The sequence below is a fragment of the Lissotriton vulgaris genome, chromosome 2_1, assembly GCF_964263255.1.
Source record: "Lissotriton vulgaris chromosome 2_1, aLisVul1.2, whole genome shotgun sequence".
Taxonomy (NCBI): Eukaryota; Metazoa; Chordata; class Amphibia; order Caudata; family Salamandridae; genus Lissotriton; species Lissotriton vulgaris.
This window is the reverse complement of record NC_141687.1, coordinates 1,415,063,542-1,415,086,731: the sequence shown is the minus strand read 5'-3', so window position 1 is coordinate 1,415,086,731 and position 23,190 is coordinate 1,415,063,542. Positions and strand designations below refer to the sequence as shown.

General features: G+C 43.4%; 1 protein-coding gene across 3 annotated transcripts in view; it reads right to left on the bottom strand.

Annotated features, from left to right (window-relative positions):
- Positions 1-2,010: 2,010 nt before the first annotated feature.
- NKAPD1 (NKAP domain containing 1) overlaps positions 2,011-23,190 on the bottom strand; it is a 172,646-nt gene continuing 151,466 nt past the window's right edge. For all 3 annotated transcript variants that reach the window (XM_086957186.1, XM_086957188.1, XM_086957187.1), the window contains one exon: positions 2,011-5,693. In XM_086957186.1, coding sequence (XP_086813312.1) covers positions 5,195-5,693 — 499 coding nt within the window. In that variant the 3' untranslated portion in view covers positions 2,011-5,194. The remainder of the gene's footprint in view (positions 5,694-23,190) is intronic.

Below are 23,190 nucleotides of genomic sequence, written 5' to 3'. Positions count from 1 at the left end.
CGATATCTGTCTTTCTTGATTGAAGAACAATGTCAACATATTTTCCAAATAAAGTCTCAGTCTCCGTCTCAAAAGGCATGTCAAGAATCTTGGCTTGCACTTTAGGGTGGAAAGAGGTGGCTTTCAACCAGCCCTGTTTTCAAAGTAATGGTTGTGGCTTTGTTCCTTCTGTCTATGGAGTACAGGTTAGCAGAGGAGAAAAGCAGTGCCAATTCTTGTATCATCACACATTAGCCAGGAATATGCCGATGTGACTGGGTTTTTGAACACACTTTAAGCTACCATCATGATGATAGCTATTTTAATACTTTTAATTGGTATTCTAAATAGTACCAGGGATTACAAGACTGACCGCTGGAAATGATTTAAGCATGTGAAGGTATAAAAGATACTATGCTGGAGAATCTCAGATTCCCCAAGCTGTCCCCGACGTAACAAGACCATGCCAAGTCAATGTAGGTGAACAATGTTTTGAAAGGTAAGGAATGATTGAAGACTGCTGATCCCTTGAAGCACATGGGAAGCACTCAGAGTATTGGGAGACTGAATAGGAGTCCAAGGCAGGTGACAATCTCCAAATAAGGGGAGAGTTGAGAATTATGGAATACTTCCCAAGTCACCCTCATTTGGAGTGCACCACCCACAGAACTAAAACTGATTTAAGTTATTGTATTTCAGTCAATGAAGAAAATGTGTCATAACAAGCACAATGATCCCCAGTTTAAAAATATGTATTGCTGTAAAATCCCACAAACCCCTGATCAGGCCGCATTTACAACCTCAGCATCAGCAAAGAAATGCCAGGATTCTTCACCTGAGAGATGGCCTTAGGTGTCCATGAATTTAAAGAGGTCAGATTAGACTTCATACATAACATGGCATTTGTGAACTGGCTGGGGAATTATGACAAGTTGAATTGGAAGGAATTTGCTGATGCAATCAGTTGATGACTTAATGATGTCAACTATTTTTGGGGAAATACACTCTCAAGTGTTGAACATGTACCTTATCCTAAAATCGTTCCAATGGTATATTCATAATTGCTAAGAAAGATAGAATCTTTCATTTAAAGGGATGTATTTTGTAGAACATTCTTCTGCAATAATATAGACCCCAAAAGAATAAAGAAATACGTAAGCCATTTAATCAAGCATTAAAGAGTCCAGTCAAAAATCAGCCATTTTCTAGGGTCGAAATGCCCATCATAATAGGTTGAGGCAATTACATGAGTAACATTAACTAGGCACTACCTAGTTACAATAGCTTGTTTCCTGCTCAAAATCGGTTTACAAAACTAGCATTTTAACTGATCTAACTGTTTCAATTCTTATGAGGCTTACAATCCTATTAACTTAAACGTGTTTTTAAGACAACCCCACAACTATCAAACATCAGAATATCAAAACATAAAAATCTCAAAGTTATGCAGCAAAATAGTGTGCAAAATTGGAAAGCACATGCTGAGGCAACAAATCTTACCAATTTCGGGACGCACACTCGTAGTAACCCCTTGAACTGACACCATACAGTCATGGTGTTCTTATTTGTAAGAACACCAGTAACTGCAGGTAATTGAAGATGTTCGAATAAGGGTCAGCAGAACTAGGACGTTTGAAGGGAGAGTTGTGTTAATAGTTAGGAAAGACTGAGCTGAAGTCTAGCAACTGAATTCTATATTTCCAAATGTATTCTGTATTTCTGGGAAAATATTATTTAAAGACTAGGAGAGCAGACGGATCCTAAAAGTATTTTCCTATGTGAATTGTTCACTAAATCATAATATTAGAATTGTTTCTGTTTGAATTTCAAGTAAGTTGTTTGTTAAGAACGGAAATATTTCAGGAAACTCCTTGCAGAGAAGACAGCATAAACTAAATTTCTCTTCCGTACTCTCAGCATTCAAGCTACTTTACAGAACTATGTAAATAGTGATGACGCAGACAGAGTGATTCTGCCTATTATGGGGAAAAGACTCAGTTACCAAATGTAAAAACACAATGATGCCGAATGTTCACTGAAAAAAAAAAGATTTTTTTTTGTTTATTAAGAACCTGCAAATTATTACAGGATAGATCATTATAAGCCGCACTTACCAGAATATACAAAAGCACAAACAAATTACACTGCACTCATGAGTAAAATTAGAAGTAGTTCACATGGCAAAGCAGCATTCAGTAATAACAACATTCATTACCGTCCAAGTCACGAAGAAACACATTTGACAAAACCAAGTGCATCATAAACATGTTGTAATTGCTACATTTGGACTAAAATTTAAAATGAATGTTGCACAGTCTTACAACATTTTCGTTTTCATTTTCAACTTGAGTGTTCCTTGTATTGGGAGTTTGGGACAGATTTAAAAAGCAGAACAGCACTTTTGAGATCGGTAGAATAAGCTTAAAGCAACTGTTTCAGTATGTGCCCTTTATACAGAGACAAGGGTTTTGAATGTATGCCAGGGAATACATGGAAATATCCAGTAGATCCTATTCCCTAACCCACCTGGTATTGTTTCAAAACCAACAAGGGTTTTGAAACAATACCAGGGAATGTATTGAAAAACCCTGCCGAGCCCATTCTCTAACACACAGACACACCAAATAGCGCTATTTGTTTTCGTCACACTTCTCACACTATTTGTTCCTGAAGCTGGAGACATAGGGGCCCCATTTGCAAAGTTGTTGACCTCTGTCCCCATGTCTGATGTAAGGGGCGCAAAAAGCTAAACTTGCATAGGCTACATTGCACTACTGAAACACAGAATCAGGATTAGATGTATTTTGGCCTCACAAACTGAAATTGCTAACAGAAATTGCAATAGCATGGTGGACTGTCTGCAATCGTAAACTTAAGTATTGCATTAAAGAGCATCCCGGCTGATTCTCGAGGAACACCTATAAATCCATAGTTTTGTGGCATTCAGAAATCCCTTGCAAGTATCTTCTCACCCTGGAAACATATACAGACTTAAAAAGTCCAGAGCAGCATACATTTGTTTCAAGTGTGGGAACAAGAATGTGCCAATCCAATATTTAACAAGGGTGTAGGTGGAAAGGAAAATTCTTTGAAACAAAAAACAAGAAAAGTTAAAAGTGCAAATGTACATTTATATTTGTTTTTGTTATGCAAAATTTTGGAAAACCAGTGCGAAAGATCTGCATGTGTACTTTTAAGGATCCAAGTACTACTGTAATGACTACTGTAGCTCTCATGGACTTCACAAAAATGTCTGCTTTCTTTGGCTAAACTATAAATAGTCATGTTGCTGCTTTACTCCGGATACTCTTTGCCTTCCATTTATGAATAGGAAATACTTAATTGCGTACCAGAGTGCAAAAAAAACCCCAAAGCCCTCAGACTTGCTGGATAAACAGTAACTTGATATCTCTGTGCTGCAGAAACAGTAGACACCAATTAATAGTGAAGTATCATGGATCAGCAAGTCAACAGTGAACTAGGGAACTAATTAATAATTGGGACAGCGAGAAAATAATATCTTTGAAGAAGTATAACATTACAGAAAAAAACATTACTTTTCTGCATTATTTTAAGAGAAAAACAAAAAAAGAATAAGGCGGATAAATTACGCTTGTTATTGCATTTAATGTTGAAAATATAACTATTGTGTCATAGCAGGGAGTTTGAAAAGTATACGAATTTGAGAACAACTGGACAGTTCATTATTAGGAAGGATCTCCATCACCTTAGTCTTCAAAAGATTTACCAAAATGTTCGGTTCTACAATTAAACATTTAAAAACTTAAAAAGGTAATGCTATAAAATAGTAGAAGCGCACTCAAAGCACAGAATACTTACCTTCAAAAACTAATACACACACACACACACACACACACACACGCAGGCGCACACACACACACACATACACTTCAAAGAGGTGTAGTTATCCTCAAATTATTGCATTTTTAAATTACATTTCAGAATTTCACTGTGTACTACACCCAATTACAGTTCATGTTAAATTATCCTGGTTGAAATTAAAACTCCCCAAGCAAAATAGGAAACCCTGGTGGATATAATTTGTATGTGGCCTCTGCAAAGTACGGAGCATGTAGCTCACAGATGTATGGCTAACAATCTCAACATGAGCCCTACCAACAGCCTGATTTAAAAAACACAAAACCTTAACAGCAAAAAGAAAATGGCTCTTAGATAGGTATTCCGTTTGTCTGCCTGGAATCATCCCCTTTTTGTTTGCAGTATGATAAAGTACAGGGGAAATGAACAGGCACAGTGCCTTAACCTATGCTCATTAAAGCAACACTAACAGCCCAAATTCAATTTTTCACGTTGTATAAAGAGGTTTATTCATGGAGACAAGTATAAATCCTCCAACAAGTATGCAAGACAAACAGATCTGGAACAAAGTATGTAACAGAAAGATTTTTAAAATATGGAATGAATTCCTTCGGGATGTGATGAAAACCAACTGACGCCACCAAATGCATTGCTTGGTAAACGAGGATATCGGTTCAGCACATTGAGGAATCCACTGTACTGAAATATAAATCTTGGTCATTAGTTCTTTTCAATTACACTGTGCTTTTGACAATGCGTCTGCTTTTGGGTTACAAAAAAAAAAAACACAATTGTATCCTGGAACAACGTGCAGGAGAAATAAAACCTCAATTTTGCTATCCCACACTTTCTTTCCCGAAGTTGGTCTCCATTGGGGTGTTGTCAAAGAGCAAAAGAGAGAATTGGAACAGCTCAACATGGTATTTCATGTAATATGTTTTCCGTTTTTGTCCTCTCGTGTAATGCTGGCTTCTTCTTAAATGCTTAGTCAGAACTTCAACAAAGGAGTATCATTATAGAGAAGCTCACAATTTCTCAATCACCCTAAAAATATAGGAGTGCTTTTGTAACCTAAATGCAGCCACTGAGCTATTTCCTTGCGCCTAAAGACATGACTCGTTTATATTCTCTTTACCAATTGTTTCAAACCTCCCCAAATATTTCATTTGGCGAAATATCAAGAATTAAATAGTTCCCAGCCAGTCTTGCATTTCACCTGCCAAGCCTTCTCCAGGTCAAGCGCCTAGACAATTATGGCTCCAGGAAGATAAAAAGTCTCCTTAAAATCAGTTTTCTATCAACATTGAAATACTCTGGAAGTCACATTTAAAGATATTTTTTCAGAGGTCTAGTTGTTCAGTGCCATGTCCTTGAATCAGTCTTCATCGGAACTGTCTGATCGGTCATCATTTGCCACTTTCCAATTTTTCCGTTTGCTTTTCCTCTCTTGAGATTCATAGTCTTTCTTAGCTTTTGAACGGTGGCGTCTTTTCTTATGACTTTTAGTCTGATTTTTGTTTTTATCATCTGACTCACTTGCTTCCGAGGTGCTCTCTGTCAAACCGCTGGAATCAGATGAATCACTCTCCTGCCCAGAAGATGATGGTGGCTTCCTTGGAGGCTTTTTCCGAGTTTTTTTCTTTCGTTTCACCTTTTTTGCCCGGGAAGTGCTCTCATCGGAACTCTCACTTTCAGTCGAAGACTCAACAGGCTCCTCCTTTTTCCGCTTCTTCAGCTTTTTGTGCGACCGTTTCTTTTGTTTCCTTTTGTGTGACTTCTTGGATCGCTTGCGTTTTCGTGACCCTTGCTCTTCGCTCCGTCCAAGGCGAGAAGCTTTCTTCCCATTCACCGTTTGGGCCACTTTCTGTTCATCACTGCAAAAAAACAGAGAAAAATAAACACAATGGATTCAAAATTAGAATAAATGAAAGGTCGTGAAGCTCTGCAGTCTAGTCGAAAGATCCAAACATTTCAGGTTTTGGTAACTTCTGAAGGGCTAGATGAATGTTAAATGCAGCCACAGCACAATACACACTACATTGTATCATTATTACATTTTCTTTTCGATGAGTACAATAAAACTTCATTCAACCTCTAATGTTTGAACAACAAAATATAGAACATTTATTGCACAGCATACAGCCCTTAATGAACAAGTGGTGGTTGTAACCGCAGACTCCTCACCAGGTATTCTAAGGTTGAATCCAGGCAATTTTTTTGTAGAAGTGCTCCAATGCGTAACTAGGTGCCATTGTGAGGCTCCTCCATGACTCATACCACCCAGGAAGTAATGGAGTGGAACCATTTATTAGCATCACCTTTCCGTACTGACATCAGTTTTTTGTTTTTCCACTTTCTGCACCTAGAGAGGCTGAGCATGATCAAATGATGAAAACAGTGTGCTGATCACTAACTTGGAACCATTTTAGTTGTTAAAAAGAAGCTACTCCACACAGGTGCGAGGGCTGCGAGTAAGAAACTGCTCGACTAAAGATAAATAACTTGTTCTTCTGATGGATACATCTAAACGCAGAATAGATACTAAAGCAGTACATTCTGCAGGAGGTGGGTTTGTGAAGTGGGCTCAGACCAAAAAGTCCTGCAGAATCGAGCGTAGTCCTTCCCTTCTGACCAGAATGTCAAGGCAGTAGTGATTTTTAAACGCATTCGTCGACGTCCAAGATGCAGCCGACATAAATCAAATGCAAGCACCAACACATTGGTAGTGGCCTTGGTGGAATGGACTTCAGACCTTCAGGAGGTTGATTCTTTGCCAAAGTATAGCACATCTTAATGCAGAGGACTATCCACCTCAACAAGGTCCTATTTTACAAAGCCTTTCATTTCTTTGCCCCGGAGAATCACACAAAGTGGCATGATCTATGTAAAAACTAAAAACCTCTTTGAAGTCCAACCAATGGAGACTCTCCTCCACTTTTGAGGGGGGTTGGGGAGCACAGATCACGGGTCACAAGCTTGTCCAAGCATCCAGCATTGACTGATTTCATGTAGGGGAGTCTAGCAGCAAGGATGACATCTACCAGCTCAAGTGGCAGATCAACAGCAGCTAACAGCAGCTGCTCAATCTCCACACATGGAAGGAGCAAGCTGTGAAGATTCAGGGGAGGAGGCAGTCCTCGGACAGAAGGTTCTCCTGAAGCAATAACCTGTTCTGAGGAGAGATGCTCTTTGTCAGGAGCCGAGTTACACACTCAGCTGGTCCAATCCCAAGTCACTAAGATGACATTGGTTCGGTCACTCTTGATCTTCTTCAGAAATTGTGGAAGGAGTGGAACTGGCAAAAAGGGGGAACTGGAGCTCCTTGTTCCAGCATGTGTCTCCAAATGAAATTTCTTGCAGATATCAACAAACAAAACTGTTAGATCAAGAATCCTCAGAGATACCCTCCCCCGGACTCAGGATAAAGCCTGAACCATTGAGCTCATTGTCCAAATGTCCTGGGCTTCTTGGTGCAGAGAAAAAGCCATGATTGCTACCATTTCCTTGTTCACCCATATAAATGGAAGCCTTGGTGAGGAATTAGGTGAGACTAACTTGTTTATGGTTAAAAAAAAAACAAAGTTAAAAAGTCATCTGGATGTGGCCCACAAACGGAATGTGGCGAGCCTGCCTTCAGCAGCTAATTATCAAGGAACAGGAGTACAGGAACTCTGATATGCGAAGATGGGCAGCGATCACCACCCTCACTTTCCAGAACACTCAAGAGATGCTGGTGAGGCCGAAGGGTAGCATGGCAAATTGAAAATGCTCCTAGCCCAGCTTGAACTGCAGGTAACCCCCTGTGGGAATGCAGGACGGTTATATGAAAATGTGTCCTGCAAGTCACCATCCAGTGTCCCTGGGTCCAGAGCAGATAGGATCTGAGTCAATGTGACCCTTTTGAATTTTCCCTTCTGTTAGAAAGTGGTCAAGCATCAGAGGTAAAAGATATAACTGAGGCTCCCATACTTTTTCAGGACAAGGAAACAACAAGATAAACAACCCCCATCTTTCTCCTGGTCCGGTGCACTCTTTATTGCAACCTTGGAAAACAAAAGGCTGACCTCCTGTAGCAGCATGAAGAGATGATCTACTGAAATTAGTTCTGGAGTGAGATGGATATTGAGTGGGGAGGAGAGGAAATGTAGTTAGTAGCCTGTCTGAACAATTTTCAGAACTCATCTGACAAATATGTTGGATCACCAACCCGGGAGAAAGAGCTGAATCCTGTCCCCCACTGGTTGCGCATAAACTGCTCTTGACAAAGTAAATGGTTTGTTGGAAGTTGTAGCAGGGGACAACTGGTGCTACTGCTGGTCTGTGCATTGCCTGCTCGATCTTTCTGTGTCCTTGAAAGGCCTGGCAGGTCTACTTTATCAATTGCTGGAAAGGCTGTCGCTGTCACCGGAGTACCTGGTGGAAATCATCCAGGCATATCTACGAAGGACAACACTAGTACCGATTGCCCTACCAATGCATTCTGTGGTACCCAGACTGTCGAGGATAAAATACATGGCAGTGTCCTGTCCGCCATGTATTGTCTGAGTCAGAGAAGGCCCTGCTGGCAAGATCTGCCTGACCATCTGCCAAAGGGCACATGTGTATCGGTCCAACAGACAGACTGAGTTTATGTATCGCAGTGCCAAGATAGCAGAGGAAAATACATTCATCAGAGGCGTTAATGGGAATTGAGTTAGGGTTCATCTTTAAGGGCAGAACGATAAGGTGCTCTGGCATGTGGTGCTTGGTAAGAAAATCCAGATCACCAGGCGTGGTCTAGGACACCTGGTCATCTGCCTCTTAAGAGGCAAGTAAGAAGATGGCTTCAACCATGTAGCCATCAGAGTATGTGAGAGGGCATCATTAAATGGTAGCAAGGGCTTGAATGTTGCCGGCCAGGCTGCAGAATTTCTGTCAAAACATTTGCTTTAGTCTCAATTGAGGGCAGGTGTTGGTTTAGTACCGCAGCTGCCCTCCGAACCACCACTACAAATGAGGCACTTTCTTCCATTGGTGACCCATTTGCTAGGTTGACCTTCGTCTCGGGGAGATCTCAAACTTGCTGGTGTTTTGTAAATCAAGGTATAAGGCATCATCATTGTAAACGGGGGAGGGGTGCCAGCCATCTTCCTCTCCATCATTATCACCATCATCAACATTCTGGGGTAAACCTGCTCTGGAATAGGGTCAGGATCCGAGCGAAAAAAGAGAACGTGGCGCCTATGGATGGGTGAGATGTGGTATAGGCACAGGGTTAGAATCAGGGTGCATGAAAAGGTTGCTCTTTTATATTCTCATAGCACAATATCAGTTGAGCTTGTGCTAACGTCAGTTTGAGATGAGTTATGGGCCGTGACACCGAATCATCCACCGGCACTTCTGTCACAGTGGCAAAAACCGGCATGGAACCGGGGGTTAGGGTGGAAGCCTGCACCAGAGTCATTTCGGGCCTAGTATTGGTTCTAGAGGGAACAGAGAGTGCTAGGGAGGGACCTGCAGGCGGTAACCTGAATGCATGTCCAAGTGGTTCTGTGGAACCTGAAAACACCAACAGGAGATGGATTCATAATTTGCAGCAGGACCTCTTTGGAGGCCTCAATTTGCTCTGGGTTGACAACTGCCTGGGAAACTCTTTGTGGCCAGTGACCCCCATGGACTTGTTGACCCCCTCGCGTCTTCTCTTTGGAGTCAGAGCAGTGGGATTGGGTTAACTCCTACTTTGGTTTTTCATGCATACGTTTGGACTTCTACATACCAGAAGACTTCAAGAGGGAGTGGAGGGAATGGCCCTGGGACTGGGAACAAGACTGCAACTTGAAGCAGGATGTATGCAAAGGCCATGACTTTTTGTGCTAACTACATGCAACTTGCATTATGATCTCAAATCACCTTCGAGTGCACAAGGGCACACGAATCACATTGCTTTGAGTTCACACCTCATTCGGGTTCGTAACCAACATCTGGTTCCAGCAGTCGTGGCGCAGTTTAAATCCTGTTGTTTTCAGTGGGAAAATCGTTCTCTAGTTCACTGTGGAAAAGATATGGAGTTGCCGGAAAAGTGCCAAAGTAGGAAACAGGGCTCCAGATCTGCATGAAAAAGCGCAGCAAGAAAGAAACAGAAGTCAGCGTGCGAGTGTGGCAGATCCACTCTGGCACTGTCGGAACAGCATGGAGCCGCATGCCTCCACCCACAGGTGTGTGGGGTACTGCTAAAAAATACTCTGGGCCCAGGCTGGCACCTACGGGGTATTTTAAGGTTAGAAATCTGCATTAGAAATATTAATTAGAATTAAAAAACTTACCCTTAAGTCCTATAATCTATACAAGTTTAAGGCTTGTTCTTTAGAAATTCTAAGCCCACAGTTTTAGTAAGCACATGCAATTAACTGGTGTTACAGTCAATTCAAAAACCTCAATTCAAAAACCCCACTTCCTGAGAGAAACAATCTACTGTGCACCGGGTTAAGACAGCTACTTACTGTACAAGATTACTAAACTAACACCTGCAAAGCTTGGCCAACAAAAATCCAACAGAAGACAATCTTTGCCAGTGGTTTAGATCATTTGCCACCATTCTTCCCATTACCTTTCATATGTTTGGAGCCTCTGAGAACAAAAGTGTAGCAGGCCATTTATCAATCAAGGAAACTAGTATGGGGCATAACTCTTAAGTGAAGACCACAACAAACAAAACGTGTACAAAACACAAACAATCTAGTTTTTTTGCACGCAATGTCAGTGCACCCAACCTTGCAACACAACCCCAGTTATAGTCAGAATATTCATTTATTTCCCTCCATCTCTCAGAAATAAGTTGTTCATCCCAAGTTCCTGCAACAATTCAATACTCTCATCCTCTAATCCCGAAACAAATTAAATACATAGGATTACCAGACCACCTACCACAATTTGAGCTTAATGATGCTTCTGCATCAGAGGGATGCCTAATGACCTTCGTCACAATATAACCAAGAGATTGGACAGTATTGGTCATCAAAAAGAAAACACAACAGTGGCATAAAGCATCTAAAAGCAGTTCAACTAAGAACTAATCAACATTAAGTCTGACGAAACATGAAATGACTGCAAGCAGTCAAACACTAAAGCAGATGCTCTAGGTTTGAAATTCACAGGAATGTGTCTCATGAAGCAGCGAGCAGGGGAAAAAAGTAAGAAGTATGCCAACTACATGAACTACTCAGCCAATCCAATGTTTTATACACCTTTCACAAGGCACTCTGTAACCAGGTCTTAACTGTATGACCGTGGTGGGTCTGCATTACATATCTGTATATGACCTGATCAGTCAACACAGATCCCATTCCTTGTATTATGTTGGTATCTGTAGAACGCTTTTATACCACTGATTAGGCCAAAAGCATACCTCTCAGAACAAATAAACTGTGGCCAGAATCAAGTGGTTTTCTACTGCGAGCTCTCCGTCTGAGATGATTAAACAAATGTATTGTTTAACTGTAATTGTTTGTTGTTGAAAGCTTAAATTATTCACAAGCTCTGCCAAATCTTCATCCGTGACACTGATGCAACATACTTAACTCTAAAGGTTGCATCTAATACGATGCATAGGTTGCACTGGTGTTTCTACCAATTATATGTTGTACACTGCTGTACACTCCTGGCTACATAGAAAGACCCTACCCTGGAAAAAGATAATGGTCACAAAGTATCCTATCCTATCTATGGCTTTGCCTCCATATGTTGAAGTTTTTAAGCCTCTATTATATACATTTTTACTGACATAACAAAATGTATCCAAGATAACAGCCAACAGTGAACCAGAGTCTCTCAACAACTCCAAACTGTATTTATTAAATGATACATTTAGGAGGTCTGTAGGGCTCCTAATTCACCACACAACAGCGTTGTGAGTGTTCACACACATGCGCCATTTCTGGAACACGAAATCAAACTGACGTCACTGTCACTTGTAAAGTGTCTTGCCTCATCTTCTAAAACCCTATTTCTCCATGGCTCGCCAACTTGCAGCTTAGATCCACATGTTAAACACCTAGAGCGTACCCAAGTTTTTAATACATCACAGAACTCAGAAATGTATCCTCGTTAAAAGATCTGATTCATTGAGATAACCTTTCTACATTCTTGCCTAAATTGATTACCTTATGAAGTAGCAACAGTCCCTACATCATTTTATTGAAGGAGTAAACCGATATTTGATCTCAAATATATTATTCTACAACATGAAAAAATGAGTTTTTGGCTAAAAGCCTTATAACCCCCACATACATTTCATTAGGTCCCTTGGGCGATGCATGGGCAGTATAAAATCTATGTCCACAGTGACAAGACTTATCAATAAAAATGGTGTTTCAGTCTATCCAATGCTTTCTGCAGCAGTTCCAGAATATGGTAAACTAAGTAGAAGATGCTCTAATGGACAAGTAACTTACCTTCGGTACTACCTTACCTGGTAAGGACATGATCTAGCCGCAGATTCCTTACCTTTGAACTTCCAGGCGTCAGGCTGGACCCAGAAGATTTTTCTTAACAGTACCCCTGCGCGCTGGTAGATGGCGTCAGTCGACTACGTGTGAGGTCGTCGGCATCGTGTTTGTCGTTGTGACGTCCGCGTCATCAATATAACCGCCACAATAGCACGCTGATGTCAGTACTTTTCACGAATTTCCACACCAGAAGTGCAAAGACATGAATTGATTGACCATTGGTGTGTTTAAAAATGAACAACTAGGACCCTGAAGGGGATCATTCCTGACGCTTAAAACCAATTCGAAGACACGTGGAGGCAGCACCAAATTCAAAGTAAATTCCAGAGGCAATGAATCGTATAAAAAATATATTTTTCTTTATTGATTTTTTCTTTTTTTGAAGGTGCACAAGACAGCCAACGTGTTTCGCTCCCCAAACTTGGGAGCTTCGTCAGTGCAAGGTCAAGTGAGCTGAAACCTATGTGGGTTTTTAGGTCAAGTAGTATGGCTTGATAGGCGCAAAATCGATATTTTAATTTGAACGAAATCCAGTTGAACAAAGATATTGCTCAGGGAAACAAAGGAAGAAATGACTAATTTCTCCACTTGTAAGTCCAAAGAGCGTCACGGGGGCCGTAATAAATGACAGCCAGTATGCAAGCTTGGCATTTTTTCGCGGGGGCCGGTTCGTCTGTCGTCGTAACGCGAGACCTATTAAATTGTGCAGCTTATCAAGGACTGCTTATCTCCGTGACGCTCTGTATACTAATCTATATAAATATGGAACATATGTGACATCTATAGGAACTTGCATACTATTGCATACTGACTGTCATTTACTACAACCCCACTCCGCCCTGTTTGTTGCAGCATGGCGGTGGTGTTGTCCGTGAGCACCTGCACAAGCCTTCCCTTTATTGATGGTAAAAAGGCTTTCAGTGCCAGTCCGATCGCCCAAAGCTCGAAGAGATTTATTATGGAGTAGACCAGAGTCCTCTGACCTCCACCTCCCCCAGATGGCCAACCCATTTCAGAAGGGTCGCATCTGTCACTAACGTAAGATCTGGGTGGGGGAAGGGAGAGGTGTCTGCCTTTGAACCAATGTTAGCCACCACTGCAAGTCTTTCGCAGTGCCCTCTGAAATCTGAACCAGGTCAGTGAGATTTTCTCGATGCTATGCCCACTGCAGAGCCTGCATGTGCCACCGTGCATGGGTCACTCGCAGGATGCAGGAGGCCATGAGGCCCAACAGCCTCAGTGTCATTCTGACTGGGAGCCAGGATAGAGGCTGAAACAGCACCATGTACAGAATCGCTCCAATGAAAGGGAGTGTCTGAGAGGGAGTCAGGTTTGACTTCGATACGTTGATAGTGAACCCCAGCAAATGCATGAGGTTCGCCATAGCCTGGAGGTGGGAGACGTCTGCTTGGGGCGAGCCCGCCTTGAACAACCAGTCGTCGAGACAGGGAAAGACTGGAACACCTGATCTCCGCAGATGGGCTGTAACCACCACCGTCACCTTTGTGAACACCTGAGGGGAGCTGGTGAGGCCGAAGGGGGGCACTGCTAATTGAAAGCACTCGTGACCCACCTTGAACCGCAAGTACCGACGATGAGCAGGCAGGATAGGAGTATGAAAATAAGCATCCTGCAAGTCCAGCTCTACGATCAAGTCTCCTGGGCCCAAGGGAGACAGAACCTGAGCAAGAGTGAGCATCTTGAATCTCTCCATTTTGAGGAAATAATTGAGGGCTCTGAGGTCTAGGATAGGACGAAGGCCTCCATCCTTCTTTGGGACCAGTAGCGGGAATTGCAACCACTGCCTACTTCAGGGACGGTAACCTTCTCTATGGCTCCCTTGGCCAAGAGAGTCTTGACTTCTTTGCGGAGTAAAGCAAGGTGATCCTCCATCATTCGATCGTGCACTGGGGGCATAGATGGAGGAACCGTCTCAAAGGTCCTTCTGACTATTTGCAACACCCGACTGTCTGATGTAAGTGCTCGCCAGTGGTGGAGATGATTGTGTACTCTGCCACCAACTGGCCGAGAGTGATCCTGGTGGATCGGAGTAGGAAGGTTTTGCAGTGGAAGAGGGGCTTGTGGCTTGGCTCAACTTCTGGTTTCCCAACCCACGGGGTCGGGGTGAACCGCGTCCATGACCCCTCAGAAGTTGCTGAACTTGCGGGGTCCTCTGGCCAGAATAGGGTTGGCATGGTTGATAGCCCCTTTCGTAGCCATGAAAGGCGCGAAAATTTGATCAAGCCCTAGGGGCCTAGTGAGGCCCAAAAACTTGGCCGTGGACCGCAAGTCTTTGAAGCACTCAAGGGCAGCATCCGCGCTGTCTCAGAAGAGACGGGATCCATCAAAGGGCATGTCCATGAGGTTAGACTGGACAAAACCAAAAAAAACCTGACGTTCTCAACCAGGCATGGCGTCGAAAGGTCACCGTTGTGGAAATCGATCTGCCTATCGAGTCCATTGTGTCCAAGCCACATCCGATGGTAAACTTAAGCTGAATCTCTCCCATCTGCGATAGCTTGGAAGAGTAGAGCCCGGTCCTCCTCCGAGATTCTGTGCAGCACCTGCGCAACCGTATCTTATATCGCATGGGAGTAAGGGACCAAAAGGCATGCAGTGTTCACCGACCATAATGTCAGACTGGCAAAGAAAAAAAGGATAATGTTACTTACCCGGTAAGCATCTGTTCTTGGCATGTAGAGCTGTAGATTCCCATGCTTTGCATACTCCTGCCATTTGGTGTTGGGTCCGGATGTTGGCAAGTTGTTTTTCTTCAAAGAAGTCTTTCCATTCACAATGTAGGTGACTCCTGCTTTCGGTGATAGTGCGCATGGGCATTGACTCCATTGTTAGACTGTTTTCCCACAGAGAATAAGAACGGAGTTAGTAAAGGTAGCATAGAGCTGACCGTGCGTTGTATATAAGGTAAGAAGGAACTGCAACGGGTATAGGTACCCGGGGAGGCGGGGGCCGCATGTGAATCTACAGCTCTAACTTGTAACTGTTGCAGTTGTCCGAAAGAGGGTCCTAAGTACTGCTTGGCCTACATTCGCTTGCTGCATTGCTAACACATCTACATAATAGTGTTTGGTGAATATGTGTGGTGTAGACCATGTTGTAGCTTTTACAAATGTCAACCATGGGAATGCTTCATAAGAAAGCCATAGTAGCCCCTATTTTACGAGTGGAATGCGTTCTAGGGGAATTGTTAAAGTTCTCTTTGCTTTCGTATAACATGTTTGAATACATTTAACAATCCATACAGCAATAACTAATTTGGATACAGGATTGCCTTTTTGAGGTGGAGCAAAAGCAACTAAAAGTTGTTTTGTCTTACGAAATAATGTTGTTCGGTCTATGTAATAGAACAAAGCTCTTCTAACATCTAAAGTGTGTAGAGCACGTTCTGCCACTGAATCTGTTTGAGGAAAGAATACAGGTAACTCAACAGATTGATTGATGTGAAAGGCAGATACTACTTTAGGTAGAAATTTAGGGTTATTACAAAGGACCACTTTGTCTTTGTGAAGCTGGAAAAAAGGTTCTTCTATGTTTGGTACCTGTAGCTCACCCACTCTCCTCAGTGAAGTAATTGCAAAGAAGAAAACTATTTTCAATGAGAAAAATTTCAGTGCACATTTATGCATTGGTTCAAAAGGTGGACCCATTCATCGTGTAAGGACTATGTTAAGATTCCATACTGGGGCAGGTTGAAGTTTTGGTGGTATAACTCTTTTTAGTCCTTCCATAAATGCTTTGATAACTGGTACTCTAAACAGAGACCAGTGCGGTTTGTTTTGGAGGTACGCAGCTAGTGCAGCAAGATGTAAGCAGATGGATGTGTAAGCTAATTCTGACAGCTGCAAATGTAATAAATAACAGATGATATTTTGTACAGAAACATTCAAAGGATTAATATTGTTATTATTGCAATAGATAACAAATCGTTTCCATTTAGCTGCATAACAAGCTCTTGTAGTAGGCTTTCTGGCCTTTTTGATAATGTTCAAACAGTCTGGAAGGAAGATTGAGATATCCAAACTCTATGACTTCAGGAGCCAGATCGCTAAGTTGAGTTTAGGATCTGGGTGACTGATTTGTCCGTGACTTTCTGTGAGGAGACAGAGATGTAGCTTTTGATGTGGAAATATTAATAACGCCCAACAGGGTTGTGAACCAAGGTTGACAGGCCCATGTGAGAGCTATTAGGATTAGTGTATGGGATGTTTGCCTGCGTTTCCGAACCACTAATGGAATGAGTGGGAGAGGCGGAAAAGCGTATGCAAATATCCCTGACCAGTTCATCCATAGTACATTGCCTTTGAAGAGCAGGTGTGGATAACTGGAGGCGAAGCTTGGGCATTTCGCGTTTTTGTGTGTGGCGAAAAAGATCTATTTGAGGAAAACCCTAACTTTGAAAGTATGGGAGGAGAACTTGAGGGTGAAGTTCCCACTCGTGGATTTGCTGCCTCTGTCTGCTGAGAAGGTCGGCAATTTGATTGTTTACTCCCAGAAGGTGTTCTGCCAGTAGACACATTTTGTGGTGTATGGTCCATTTCCAAATGACTTGAGCTTGGTGTGACAGTTGTAGAGAGTGTGTCCACCCCTGTTTTTGTAAATAGTACACAGCTGTCATGTTGTCGGTGCGGACTAGGACAGCTTTGTCTAGAAGGTGAATTTGAAAAGCTTTGAGCGCTAGAAACACTGCTAGCAGCTCTAGATGATTTATCTGGAGAGCCTTTTGGTTTTGGCTCCACAAGACTTGAATTGTGTGATTCGGGAGATGAGCTTCCCAACCAGTGAGCGACGCGACTGCTGTTAGCACTGTTTGTGGAACACGGTCTCTGAAGGACCGCCCTTTCGATACATTTTCTGGGTTCCACCTCTGCAGAGAGCAATGGGTGCGACCGTTTACCAACTCTAGATCAGTCAAATGACTCTGCGATAGGTTCCACTGACTTGCTAAGCATTCCTGGAGGAGACGCATATGATGCCTTCCATGTGGGACAATCGTGAAGCAAGAGGCCATCATTCTCAGTAGTTGCATATACATTTGAGCTAATAGTGAGTGGGTGGGCTGAAACTGAGCAACTAGATCCTGAATATCTCCTAGATAGGTTTGTGTGTTGGAAAGTTGGAGATGAGACTTTAACACATTGACTGTAAACCCCAGTTGGTGCAGTAACTGTAGTGTTATGTGAGTGTGCTGGAGACACTTTATGTAAGTGCTTGCTTTGTTGAGCCAGTTGTCTAAGTACGGGAAGACAAGTACAGGTGAACAGCGACTACTGCCAGGCATTTGGTAAATACTCTGGGAGCAGAGTTGACTCTGAATGAGAGCACTTTGAACTGGTAATGCTGCCCCGCTACCACAAACCTGAGATATTTGTGATGAGCGTGATGTATTGGAATGTGGAAATATGCATCTTTTAATTCTAGAGTAGACATAAAGTCGCCTTGCTGTAGAGGAGGGAGCACTTGTTGAAGTGTCAACATGTGAAAATTATCTTATTGTATGTAGTGATGTAACTCTGAGGTCTAAAATAGGTCTGAGAGGGCCGTCCTTTTTGAGTATTGGAAAGTACAGGGAGTATACGCCCGACCCTTGATATTGTAGTGGTACGGGGTCTATGGATACCTTTAAAAAGAGAGACTGAACCTCCTGTTTGAGGAGGTGTATATAATCTGGTGACATTTTGTATGAGCGCATGGAAATATTTGGAGGATTGTTGGTAAGCTCCAGGCAATAAAAAGGTTGGAAAATTCCTAGCACCAATTTGTCTGTAGTTATGGATTGCCAGGCAGGGAAGAATTGTGAAAGATGTCCCCCGACAGGTATTGAATGATCGGGGGAATCGTAGGCAAGTCACTGTTCGTTATTTGTGGGGGAGGAGCATGTTGTGGAACCTCTACTCCTTGCCATTGCTGCCTCTGTAGCCTCCTCTTCTAAAGAAACCTTTTGAAGAAGAGGGCTGATTGTTGCCTTTGTATGGTGTATAGGCAGTGTCTGAAGAGATATTTTGGACCCCCACAATAGAAGGTGTGCCGAAAGAATCCACGGTTGGAAGGGGACTGTAGGGCTCCCATGGATTTTGCCACGTCTGTATCCTTTCTCACTTTTTCTAAAGACATGTCTACTACAGGACCAAAGAGATGTTGTTTGTCGAATGGTGTGTTAAGAATGGAAGCCTGAACTTCGGGCTTAAAACGCAAAATCCTTAAGTATGCGCATCTACTTCAAAACACACTGGTATTGACGGCTCTAGCCACAGTGTCTGCTGCATCTAGTGCACACCTAATCGAAGAATTAGAGATGATCTTCCCCTCTTGCACTAAGTCTTGGGCTTTGGTTTTATGCTTTACTAGCAGAAATTGGAGTAACTGCACCATTTCGTCCCAATGCGCTCCACCGTACCTGGCTAAAATGGCCTGGGTATTAGCAATATGCCAGTAATGTGCAGCTTGGAAAGCTATTCTTTTACTATTGGTGTCTATGAGCTTAGACTCTTTGTCTGGAGCATCCCCTGACGTCTGAGAATTGGCCTGTTTACGGGCATTCAAAACCACTAAAGAGTCTAAAGGTAACCGCCCTTATATAAAAGCTGGATCTGATGGTGCAGGTTCATATTTTTGGTCTATCCTGGGGGTGAAAATGCGAGCACCAACCGGGTCGTTAAATATGTCGTCCACATGTCTTGAATGAAGGAATTCGGATTTCTAAAGCGCGGGTAGCTGCCCTGAGGCGTCCAAGCGCTATCTAAAGCGCGGGTAGCTGCCCTGAGGCGTCCAAGCATGTCTTAACATGCCTTTGAGCATAGGGAGTGTGTGGGTGGTTCTTTGGGCACCACTAAGGGTTTCAAAGAGGAAATCCTCCTCTAGAGACTCCCTATGTAATTGTACACCATGATATTCAGCAGCTCTACTTAGCAGCTCTATATAGCCTACATTATCATCTGGTGGAGAAGGCTTGGTAGAATAAAGGTCAGGATCATTATCTGTGGGAGAATCCATATTATAATCCTTCCAGGGGTCTGCAGGTGAAGGATCATTGCCCCCATCCCCATCATCATGATCATCAGGTGTTTGTGGCGAATTAATAATAATAATAATAATAATAATAATAATAATAATAAGCAGCTGTAGAGCGCACGGCTACCTCCGACGGAGCGGTCTCAGCGCTAGTAGTGCTAATTGACCTGGGCATAGAGGCGGGGAACACAGTGTTTAGGAAAGAATAAAGAGCCATGTTTTAATGCTCTCCTGAACAAATTCAGATTTGATCTTCCTTAGATGTTCTGGCATAGAGTTCCACAGTGTAGTAGTTTTAACCGAAAAGCATCGGCCTCCGATTCTGGCCCTCGCAAATCGTGGAATGACCAGAAGATTATGGTCATTTGATCCAAGTGCTCTGCTGTTGATGTATTTTCAAAGTTTTTGCCTCAGGTAATGCAGACCAGTGTCGTTCATTGCTCTATGGGCCAAGGTGAGAGCTTTATACTCTGTTCTTCTTTTCACTGGTAGCCAATGAAGACTGAGCAGATGGGGGGTTATGTGGTGACGCATTGGCACGTTCCTCACAAGCCTATCCGCCACGTTCTAGATAATCTGCAGCCTCCTGAGAAAATACTCAGGGAGCCCCAGATAAAGGCTGTTCGCACAGTCAAGCTGGGAGTTGACCAATGCGTGCACCACAGTTTTCCTACAGTCTATAGGAAGATAGTGAAGGAGGCTCAGTAGAGCCTTCCACTTCCAAAAACACTGCCGAGAGACATGGGCAATTTACACTTTGCAAGACATTTGTCTATCAAACTTAAAGCCCAGATTCCGTTTAGTTTTAAGCAGTGATTCCGTTTAGTTTTAAGCAGTTCTTTGTCATCCAAGATGAGCTGGTCAAAAGACACTGCCTAAAATTACCAAATCTGTCTCTCTGTGATCTTTAAAGGAAAACACTAATTGTGTATCATCCGTATACAAGACGACCTTCACCCCATATTGCTCAATAATTGCCGCCAGAGGGGTGAGATACACGTTAAAAAGCTTGGGACTCAAGGCCGAGCCCTGTGGGACCCCACACACAAGGGGGATGGAGGTGGAAGCTTGAGGGTCACTTGCTGTGTACGCCCCTCTAAGAAAGAGCAAAAACCAGGGCCAAACCGTTCCTGACACCCCTAGACCCTTAAGTCTGCTTAGAACAATCCTGGGCGACACTGTATCAAATGCTGCGGATAAGTCCAACAGCACCAGCAACGCACAGCTTCATTGATCAACGCAGCTTCATTGATCTACAGTTTCCCGGATAGTCTCTGCGACTTCCAGCAAAGCTGTTTCCATACTGTATCCGAATCTAAAACCAGACTGGGAGTCGTGAAGAAGATAGGTCGACTCTAGGAAGTCCCTAAATTGTATCTGGACTTCCTTTAGTAGGAGTAATTATTAAATGCTGTGTCTGTGGGGAAGGAGGTGAGGAGGAGGAGGAAGAGAAGGGTTAGTACCAACATGTTTCCTTTTTAAAGGAATGTGAGAAGTGTCCTCTGACTCAGATTTGCGTGTATATGACAATTTGGTTGCAATATGTCCAGTTTTTCGATTAATATAAAGTTCTTTAGGTTTTGGGTTCGGTTTCGAATGCAGGGCGTCAAAACAGTGCTCCTGTGGTGGTTGCGAACCATCTTTATGTTTTGGTGCCGAAGTTTTCATGTCGGTGTCTTTGGTGCTGTAGATTTTGGTTCCGAAGGCTGTTTTGGTGTCGAAGGAGTTGGGCCTGGGACTGGTTTCAGCTTCGAACCTGAAGGTTTCGGTTTGGTGCCCGAGTGTGGACGACTCGATTCCGAACCGGAAGGCTTTAATGTGCGTTTCAGTGCCGAGCCAGAAGGAGGGGCGTTGGAAACATTTTCTCGGGGCCGACCATGGCCCGAAGGCAGAGGTGGGACCGGAGCCTTTTTCTTAGTCTGAGTAGGACTTTGAAGCAAGGGAGGTTCGGTACTTGCGATACTTCGACCTTGCACAATCTCTTCATCCACATTGGAGCTGGATTCTGAGACTGATATAGGATCCTCCTGTTCTTCCTCGGCACCTAGGGGATCGCTGGTCTCTTGTTCGGAATCTTCTCCGAAGAGGTCCGGAATGGAAACGGTGTGTTGTCTCTGCATGTCGCGACGTCGTGCCCGACAGGCGCGGAGCGTTTTCTTCCAGCGGAAAGATTTACACGCATCACAGTCCTGTTCGTTGTGATCCGGAGATAAGTACAAGTTGCACACTTTGTGTGAGTCGGTGCGCAGGAAATTCACCTGGCACATAGGACAGAATTTAAATGGAGTCTGTTCCATCGACTGGGAGGTGGACCGACGCAGGTAGGCCCGACGGCCTTCCACGAGTTTCCCGATCGAAAATATTTTTTTGTATTTGACACGATACGTGGAGGAAAGTGAAAACGCGATAGAAAACAATACCGTTGAGGGTAAGTGGATTGCGTACCGATGGGAACCGAGAAAAGGTTTTGAACCGGAGCACAGCAATTCATGTCCGAACCTGATGGCGGAAACAAACAATCTAACAATGGAGTCAATGCCCATGCTCACTATCACCGAAAGGAGAAGTCACCTACCTCGTGACTGGAAAGACTTCTTAGAAGAAAAACAACTTGGAAAGGGAAAGGGATGGCAGGAGTATGCAAAGAATGTGATCTACAGCTCACATGCCTCGAACATTTCTTTCCGAAGTTCTCCAATCTCTTGGATTCTCTGTCCAGGGGTGTGGAAGGGAACGCGCCACAAGAAGTGGAAGCCTGGACCACCAAGCTTTGGGGGTGGGGTGGGTGGTGAGGAAAAGTGGGTTGCCCGGTGCAGGGCGATGGCGGCGGGTGATCGTCCTATTCACAGGGGCCCCTGTGCTGAGCTTGGACCAGGTACCCAGAAGGGCATTTGTTAAGGCCTTATTGAAAGGTAGTAGGGGTTCTGAGCTCAAGACCCTAGGCTGCAGGACCTCTGTCAAAACCTTATTCTTGACCGCCACTGTAGGAAGCTGCAGGTCGGGACCTCCGCAGCCCCACTGTAGTGCTAGAGGCACTCTTGTTGTCTGACACCACATGATGACCTTTGACTATCATCATTTTAATTGACATTGGTGTGTTACTTTACACTACCCTGAAAGTACGACATCCTGCATATGCCTTGTTTCGTACTTGTAATCTTGGAGTCTTGCAGTGGGAGCTGTCACAGAGTAGAACAGCCTTGCCAAGAACAGAACGTGGGGGAATGTGATTTTGAAAGCATGAGAGATAGTGAGGTGTGGAATGTATTTTTTGGACTTGAAGTGCAGTGTTACGAGCAGTGGTGCACAAATGTGCACTGTGTTGTAAATGGAGAGATGAAGTATGTGATGCTATAGGCAGTGGTGCACAAATGTGCATTGTGTTGTACATTGGCGAGTATTATTAAGATCTTACATTTAGCTTTGACACGGTCTCATGTCATCCTGAATTCTGACTCTGCCTTGCTTGAGCTTTTCTGCATGCACAGACAGGCTTGCAAGTTGTTCAGGTTAATCACGTTGAAGGATTGGTTTGTGAGAGACTGTTTAATGTACCCTGGAAGGCTTTCGTAAGCTTTGTTAAGATAAAGAATGGAACATGTGAGAATGTAGAGGTAACGTGGGAACTTCTTCCTGCCGAGGAATTCTTGCCTGGAAGCTGGCCAGTTCCAGTACCTTTCCTTGGCGAAGAGGGGAAGACACTAGAACCTTCTAGTGTGTATTTTGAGATTATAAAGCTGAGGGTTGTTGACCTAGTGGAATAAGATGCAGTGTTTGCATCAGGTGAAGTGTTGAATTTTGATTATTGCAATTGTGATGTGTGGCCAGTGGCTTTGATCATTCGAGGTGTTTTCTTTGT